We start from the raw sequence: 9376 nt of genomic DNA, 5'->3' as shown, positions 1-9376 counted from the left end.
CTCTGGGTTTTCTTGTACGTCACTTTGTTTGTGTGAAAATGAGCTCAATAAATAAGCTGGATGAAGCTCGAGTCTTCAGCTGGGGTCAAAGTTCAAGTCAATCTCACATCCTTTTGTAGGAGTGACCTTATGATGATCTCAGTGCTGCTGGGCCCGAGTGTCACCCTGTGGTTGATGGTTTGAATCTAACATAAATGTGAAGATCCAGGAAAAATAAATTGCTCTCAGCTCCATTAAGACCAACGCTCCTTTGAGTACAGCAGCTAGACTGATAGTGGTTGTTTTTGTGTCTCGTCATCCTCTGGATGCTTCTGCTGAAAGAAGTAGAGTAATGAGTCAGTCTGATGGTACAAGAAGCAACAACATGTTTGTGTTTGTTTGTTTCTTACTTTAAGTTTCTGCAAGATGTGGAGAGAGAAATATGCAGCAAAACCAGCGAGAGCCAAAACTAATGGTACGGTGATGACAACAATGACCACAGGGACCCAGGATCGACCTGCTGATGTAGAAAAAAAAAAAAGAACAAGAAAAGAGCTCACCACAAATACACAACCCAAAGAAGAATGATGCAGAGAACAGTTGGACTGTCTTCTCACCATGTCTCTGAGTCACATCCTCAGGATCTGGAGTTGGGAAAAGCAGCAGTGTACTCGTTGTTGAGGTTTTAGCAAATTTTGCATCTAGAAAACCACAAAAATCAGTTGAGTCATAATAGGTACAAGAATAAAGACGTAAGAACCAGAATGTTGACATTTGAGTTTTGAATCACAGAATAACATTGAAATGTTCAAGTTGGTGCTAATGTCCAAAAGGATGTCAACGTGAATTTCTTTTAAATTATCGTCACATTTTAAGCAGCTCACATGGTGATGGCACAAACTTGCAGTCACACAACAACACGCTGCTCTTTTCCCCACAGATCAAACTGATGATCTTTGAGTTTTTTGGATCTTCAGTAAACAAACTGCACAATGACTCAAACTTGTGCCCAACTCTTGTTTTAAAGTCATTGAAGATGAAAAATTTGAACACAACTATGCATGTATATAAAATGGAAATATGTGTGTACAAGAAAAAAAAATACTCGTAACAGCTGTGAAAAGAGAAAAATTATTTTTGTTTCATGTTAGATTAATAAGTACATTCTTATCTCAATTTCTGGTCTAAGATCACAGTGATCACATGTGTATAAATGAATCCTCTTACCAGAGACGGTGAGTCTGCAGCTGTTGTAGCCGCGGCCATAACCTGTGTCCACCTCACACAGGTACAGACCCGAGTCCTCAGTCCTGAGTCTGGACAGCTGGAGTCTGAGTCGTCCTTCTCTGAGGGCGTCTTTGTCACTCTGGACTCGTCCTGAAAACTCTTCATCCTCTGAGAACTCGACACCATCACGAAGATAATACAGAGTTAAGTCATTATTCAGGCTACAGAGGATCTTCAGTGCTGAGATGGACGTGTCTGGTTTGGTGGTGAACGTCCACTCCAGTGTGATGTTGTGGTTCTCCTCTGCCTGATAGGAGCTCTGTGTCACATCCACTACAAATGATCCTGTTGAGGAGACAGAGAGGAGCAGACACACTCACAACTTTAGACAACTTGTTTTTCCCCCCCTGACATGTTTCTGTCCATATTGTACATTACTGACATATATTCTACCAATAGTAAACTGACAATAAATAACATTGAATTACAGTATCTGAAATTATGTTTCTTGAGTAAGCACAAACTATCCTGGATTCCACATGTTAAAGTAAGTTAAAAGGCAAAATTTCAAAGTCTCTCACAACGCTCTGTAAAGTTAAAATCTCTGAAATCAAACATTATTATATACTCTGTTCTATTATACTTCAGTATATGATATACTGTGTAAATGTGGGGAGACACCTGTAAACACACCATCCAATATACATTCAGCAACAAAGAACAACAAGGATCATAAATAAAACCAACACAAAAGAATCATCAAATCTACTTTTCCTTAAATGTCATATTTTTAAATTTAAAGACGGTTGACAATGTTCAAAGCAGAAAACAAATATTTGGTCCACAACATTCAGAACTTGTTCAAAATAACACCAAATACTAATGACCTGAGAGGAATCCATAGCCAGTAGTACGGACTAATGTAAAATATCACAGTATTACAGTCACAGGAGTTGGTGTGTGGGATACCTGTAAAGGTGATGAATTATACTGAAGTCTTTTCTTCATTTTTACAGCTAAAGTAACCCAAGCTTAAAATTTTAATCAAGGTGTTTGTCACATAGAAATAACTCCATATGAAGCAATGTCCAAACACAGTAACCATTCTGAGATACTAGTAGAACAACAGCCAACAGTATAACTCCACGTTTTACTCTGGCCATCCTTGTTCCACCTACAGATGATTTAATCCAAATATTTCCAACATTTTGTGTTCAAGCTTCAGCTCGGCCTCCAGTCTTTTTGTCAATGACACGTCTCCAAACCTACATCTCACCACCATCTTTTAAAATGTGTAAACTAATGTATAAAACAAAATTCAACTAGAAATATAAATGTAAAAGACTGCTGTCATTTTATATTTATAAAATGTCCATAACAGTGCTGGATTTACCTCAAAGCACTCCACATGGAGAACATTATTTTACTTGTTTAAAAAAAAAAATAGTTTGAGAAATAAACTGTGCAGCGTGTGAATATAAAGCCATGGAACTATTGAGCTGTCCTTCATTGCATTCTTTGTAGGAAAATGTGAAACGATGCAGTGATTTATTGAAATGTCTGCTAACATTCATGAAAATACAGTAATTAAGAAAAATACAGAGTCTTTACTAACTGGAAACTTACCTCAGCTAAATGAGGAGAAGACTGAAGTTCTTGTTTGTGCTCCTATAAATTTTGTACCTAGTGTTATGGAAAACTTGGGTCCACTTGCTACATTTGCCAAACCGTCTATCAGGAGCCTTGGTGTTAGTATTGACTCAGCTCTGACTTTGGATGCCCATGTAAAATCTTTGGTTCGCTCCGGTTTTTAATCACTTGAGAAATATTGCCGAGTCGCACTCCGAATTAGAAATTGTCATTCATGCATTTGTTTCATCTCGTCTGGACTATTGTAATTCTTTGTTTACTTGTTTATGTAAAGCCTCTTTGGAGCATCTGCAAGTTGTTCAGAACGCTGCTCGAAGCTTCTGACCAAGTCCTCCAAGTACTCCCATGTCACACCCCTGCTGATTCAGCTTCGCTGGCTCCCCGTTAAATTCTGAATCCAGTTTAAGTCCATGGACAAGCACCAACATATATGAGTGAACTTTTACATCCATACATTCTCAGCAGGTCCCTGAGGTCATGTGACCAGGGCTTGCTTGCTCAATACCTACAATCGATTTTAGCATCAGTTAAAAAAAGACAAACTAAAAGTAGAGTCGGTAATAGAAACACATTATTTACCTCTAACTGAACCCAAGCGGAGCATTAAAGTCCACAGTGGGACCATGAAGAAAGCCATGAAATCCATGTTGTCATCTTGTTAACAGTCTGTGGGGAACCAGATCTTCTTCTTCCTCATCATCATCACATTCAGGCTGCCGACAAAAAGATAACTGTTACGTCTCAACACAGACATGCTGCCCAGTTTATATTGACACTTTGATTGTAAAACGACATGATGAATAAAATTTAGTTCAGCAGCTACGATGCTGACCAACTACTAATGTTAGCTGGTGGCTGAGAGCAACAACTACACCAACAAAAATCTACTAGATCTAAGAATGCGAGGGGAAACCTGAGCGACACCTAATATTTCTGATTTATTGAAAACTACACTGAAATCAGAAAAATATAAGACAGTAAGAACGTCAGTGAGCAGCATACAGAGATAATTTACAGGAACATGCTTTAGAAATCCACACATACCATGATATATGTTTTTATTTATTCTGAACATGAAACTGTTGTCAAATCTGCCAAAATCAAATGTTGCTGGATTAAAACCTGCTTTTTCCTTAAATGTAATTGGGTGTAGGAGACTGACTGATCCTCTGCTACATGGAAACATCATCATGGATTTCTGGCAGTGAATATTTTACCAATTGTGTTTGCAAGAGGAGTTGACTTCTTGAGCTCTGGTAAACATCACATTAGCGTGAAAGCCATAAATTAATGACTGAAATTTGGTTGAATCCAGTGACGTCAGTAAAGAGATTTACCTCTAGGACAGAAGTGTTACCAGAACAGCATTGAAGGCTCAGGCATGCATCAATCATTTATAATACTTTAGTTCAGTTTGTTCATGATTATGAGAGTCTGCTGGAGCCGAGCAGGAAACAAATCTGAGACAGAGGCAGTATGATACTGAGTCAAACCAGACGCTCCGGTCAGATCACCTTGTAGGTAGAGACTGCATTATTTGTTCTTCAGCTAAACTGCACGCTACAAACACAGGTCATTTATGGACTCAGTGCATAAGATCACTACAAATCGCCCTGAGGTGTAAACCATTCTGAGATACATTTCTGAGATACCAAAACACAAATTTGTCAACGCACAATCCACACTACAAGGCACATCTGTCATTTTTATTGCTTCTGAACAAAAAACAAAGATCCTCAGATTGAAGGAAATAAGAATGTGGGTTTTAAAGCATCAGCTGTTGTCCAGAAATAATTTTGTGCAATTTCATGTTTGCAGATTTATTTCCAGACAATGATTTTTATGGGCAGTGAAAACCATAAATCACATAAAATCATAAATTTTATTCATTAAAAATGACCACGGTTATATGTATTATGTTATATGTATTAACATAACAAATCGTGACACAGACTTCTTATACTCAAAGTGCATGGGCTGCTAGTGTTAAAGGCGTGGGTAATATTTTGCAGCATAGGTGAGAATAGTTTAACTCTGGACTTACCTGCTGTGACAAACCAGCGATTATTTCACCCACTCCTTAAACATGAACTTGCAGACACGACAGTCATAGTTTCACGAAATATTTAACTTTTTCCTGTCATACCTGTGTTTTAGGTATATAAAGTCCCAAAACTTAACCGAAAAGCGTCAGGGGATCACGACGTTTTACGCTTTTTTGCGTGCGAAAGTTTGCTTTCAGCTGAAAGCAGAGTTTAAGTAAAACATCGGTTTACCTTGAACAGGTATGATTAAGACGAAACCCGAGCACAGAATTAAAGCCCGTAGTGAAAGAAAATTAGCTTTTTCACATCCGCCAGTATGTGATTAAAATTCAGTGTAATCTACACTAACATGCAGCTGGAAACACCCGCTTACACTGTACAGAAGTCCAAGCTGATCAAAGGAGAAACTCCACAGTGAGAAGCAGTCCTTAAAGTAGAAGTTGTTCAGGGACATTAAAGACGATCAAAAGTTCGGTTTGCTGACTGAAGCGAAGCTGCAGTCCAATCTGTCCCTACCAGCTTCGCGCGAATTGACTAAATGCGCTGTGAGGCTCAGGTTTATGAGGTCTGGGCGGGATTTAAGAAGTCCTATGACGCGTAAAGGGAGCACTCAAGGGCGTAGATTTGGTTTTGATATTGGTGGGGACGGATGATTCAACCACCGAACCCTGCCCTGTTTTCTTTTTTTTTCCTTTTTTCCTTTTTGTCAAGCAGGTGAATTCTGTACATTAATATGAATAGACATCTGACTATTTTACAGAATAGACAATATAAACATATTTAAAATTAAAGGAGTTTGGAATGTACATTGTTCCTTGGTTTAGTGTCTGGAAGAGAGTCCTGTCTCAGTCAATTATAGATGATGTGAGAGGGCGGGTGTGTGTGTTTAGGGCCCGGATGGCTTGGGGATAGAAGCTCCTCTTGAGTCTCTCTGTCCTTCTACCAGATTGCAGAAGTTGGAACAGTTTGTTGCCAGGATGGGACGGGTCCTTCAGTATCTGTGCTGCTCTAGTCCGGCATCTCCTGGTGTAGGTGTCCTGAAGTGGGGGGAGAGCAATCCTGCAGCAGCGTTCTGCTGTACGGATCACTCTCTGGAGAGCTTTTTGGTCCTTCACACAGCTGTTCCCAAACCACGATGTCATGTTCTGTGTGAGGATGCTCTCCACAGCGCCTGTATAGAAAATCCTGAGGATCTTTGGAGAGACCCTGAACTTCCTCAGTTGTCGTAGGTGGTACAGGCGCTGCCTAGCCTTTTTGGTCTGGACCTGAATGTGGGCAGCCCATGTCAGGTCTGAGGAGATGTGGACACCAAGATACTTGAAGGACTGCCCCCTCTCCACTGGAGCTCCATTGATGATAATGGGCTTGTAGTCTCTGTGCGATGTGAATTATATTATATGTGAATTATATTATATGTGAATTATATAATGTTAAATTACTATTAAACAAATGACTGACTAAGTATTTTAGGCTTTAGTTTACTTCAGCCATATTCCATATAAATCAGGTATCATACAAAAATAAAAATAAAAAAGTTTCAAATACAGTCATGACAATAAAAGAATATGACTTTAAGGACTTAACATCATTACTTCAGTTATAGTACACCAACATCTGTTATACTTTGGCACTAAGGGAACACTGAATGACCTGGTGGTTTTTGTCCATAAAACTACTCGTCTAAGATTACCACAGAGTAAAAGATCTCTCAGCAAAATTATGCAACATTTTAGGCACTACTGCCCCTATCAAATCAGTGAGCTGGGATTTTTTATTCTAAACATGAACTACTGTTACAGCAACAGACATGGACTACTGGTGTCCCACACAACAACTCAATGTCCACTATGTGAAGGAGCCAAACACATGCCTGCTCCTCTCGTTAGCTGAGATAAACTGCTGGCATATTTGTTTTACATCTATACTGTCCAGTCTCTGCTGGTCGACGTGGCATACAGCAGCATTGTTTAATCTCATTTGAGTCACTGTTAACCTTGTTTTTAGTCTTCTGAGAGCACTGAAGCTTCCTTCAGCCTCAGTACATGTGTTTTATCCTCAGATTACAATTATTATTATGTGCTTGCTTTGCCTCACCTTTGGCCCTGGCTCCTCCCCTCTGACTGCACTAGGACATATTGCCACCTGATAAAATAACACATGGATTCGTGCCATATAAAAAGTGAGACATGTCAATTCAGATTATTTGTCAAATATACACTAATGAATCAATTTACATCAGCAGCCTAACAACTGTCATGATAATAAATACTAGATAATCTATAGCACCAAATCATCAGTCAGTCACCTGTGACCTCACCTCTTCACCTCTCTGTCTGAGCTACAACATGGCAGAGCTGCCACTGTCACCTGATAAATAACAATGAGACATTCCAAATACATGCAGTCACACACACAAAAAAAACCCCAACAGATCCTTTGAGCCCTGTTTGCTGTGACGAGTAAACCATGTGCAAGGATGTTCAGCACAATCTCAATCACTCTCACTGCATGTATTGAAGGATGTCTCAGTTCCTACAGAGGACAGGGCAGGCTATGAATAAGGATGCACAGGGTCGTGGGGGGGCTAGAGCCTCTCCCATCTACCTTAGAGCGAGAAGGGAACACGTGGACAGGTCATCAATCGGACATCCTGAACAGAGAAGCCCAAACCTCCCTCTTCCCAGCCACTTCCTCCAACTTATCCTGGGGAACACCGAGGTTCAACAGCTCCTCCAAGAGAGACACCCAGGAAACATCCTAGTCAGGTGTCAAAACCACCTGAACTGTCCTCCTTTACTGTGGAGGAGTAGCATCAATACTTTGATCTGGGCTCGTCACCCTGCCTCTAAGACAGAGGTAGGATGAAGGCCAGAAGGTTAGCTTATGTAGTTCACATGCACACTGTGGTTTGGGTTTCAGCGTGTTGCCCAACATGCAAGCACAGGGAGCCAGGGATTGAACCACCAACCTTCTGATATGTAGACAGCTTGCTTAAACTCCTGAGCCACAGTCGCTCGGGATGAGGTTACCTAGGCAACCAGAGCCTGGAACACACTATCGACTAACCATCAGCTACAAAGTGATGCTCAACGCCATTTGATCACTGATATAAATAAATTAATGACAGGATTCATTATTTTTTATATCGATTCCACAGGTCACACAATTTGAATGAACTGAATAAAGTCTGTAGCTCAAAGTGCCGAGCTCACAGCTTTAAAAAAAAAAAAAAAAAAAATTTACATCAGCAGCCTAACAACTGTCATGATAATAAATACTAGATAATCTATAGCACCAAATCATCAGTCAGTCACCTGTGACCTCACCTCTTCACCTCTCTGTCTGAGCTACAACATGGCAGAGCTGCCTCTGTCACCTGATAAATAACATGCAGTCACACATGTGCTTCAAATACAGTCATGAACCATCAAGTCATCATCCAATTTCATCTGTGATCTTGTGTCACCATTGTAACACGTTGACCTATGTTTGTATCAGCCACTAGATGGCACTGTGTCGCGGCAATGTGTGTAATTCACTGGCGAGCAAGAAGCTCCAGAGGAAACTAGAAGAATAGAAAAATAAAGTGGAATCGGAGCAGAGATCGGTGTGTGCGTGCATTTAATAAGAAGCTCGGTATACAGATGAAAATAACACAACCATTACTCTCTATCACCTGACAAATAGGACATACATGACAATAAGAATAAAATGTGGAGCTGCTTCAGTGTTTCTGTCAAATTGTGCAGATCTTGACTCATCAGTAATGTTTGTAGGCTGAGTGCATTTTTAAAACAATTTGTGCAAACTGCACTACAAGGTGGATATTTGCAAAATCATGGCTAGCTCATGATATTTTGTCTCAAAAATTAACCCTATGAATATGTCAGTGCCATTAGGATGAAATTATTGTGTCACCAACATTTTGACATTAGACATATAATTTTAACAGCCTCTGGAAACTAATATCCTGGCTTGCTCAAAGCTGCCGTTTTCTCTGACAGTTTCAATCAAAATTAGAAATGCTACTCTGAGACTGAGATAACTAATAGTGCTGCATGTCGTGCAGTTAGTTTACAAAATGCAAATGCAACTAGAAAAATTTGCATTTCCTGCGAAAATGCTGTGTGGATGCCTTAACGTTGAAGATGTCGGCTGAAAAAAGCTGAAAAAGTTGAAAAAACAAAAAACATTGCCCTGAGCAGGATTTGAACCTGGCCCTTCTGGTCTAAAGTCAGTGACTCATCTCACTGCACCAAACTCATTCACACAAATACGAGGTGGAGAGACTGACAATTCTGGTGAAATTAGCAGAAGCTGCTTAGAATTGTGCTGATAAGAGGTGAAAAGGCTAAACATTTGGCAGAAAAGAGGTGAATCAGAAGAATTTCTGCTGAAAAGAGGTAAAGAAGCAAAAAGATGAGCTGAAAAGAGGTGTAGAAGGAGAAGTGCTTGCTGAAGATGGCTGTATGTGT

At 39.9% G+C, this 9376-nt stretch overlaps 1 protein-coding gene across 1 annotated transcript; it reads right to left on the bottom strand.

The window, feature by feature from the left end:
* Positions 1–263: 263 nt before the first annotated feature.
* LOC146635573 (uncharacterized) lies at positions 264–3502 on the bottom strand. The gene is made up of 5 exons (XM_085347546.1): positions 3436–3502; positions 1207–1551; positions 597–680; positions 390–499; positions 264–311 (listed from the first exon to the last, which is right to left on the bottom strand). The coding sequence occupies exons 1-5, from the start codon at positions 3500–3502 to the stop codon at positions 264–266; spliced, it is 654 nt and encodes a 217-aa protein (XP_085203672.1).
* Positions 3503–9376: the final 5874 nt, after the last annotated feature.

The sequence above is a fragment of the Diplotaxodon limnothrissa genome, linkage group LG3 (genome assembly GCF_057381915.1).
Source record: "Diplotaxodon limnothrissa isolate DT_005_m linkage group LG3, D_limnothrissa_male_GT1.1, whole genome shotgun sequence".
Classification (NCBI taxonomy): Eukaryota; Metazoa; Chordata; class Actinopteri; order Cichliformes; family Cichlidae; genus Diplotaxodon; species Diplotaxodon limnothrissa.
Note: the sequence above shows the minus strand (reverse complement) of the source record. Positions and strands in the feature narration are given on the sequence as shown.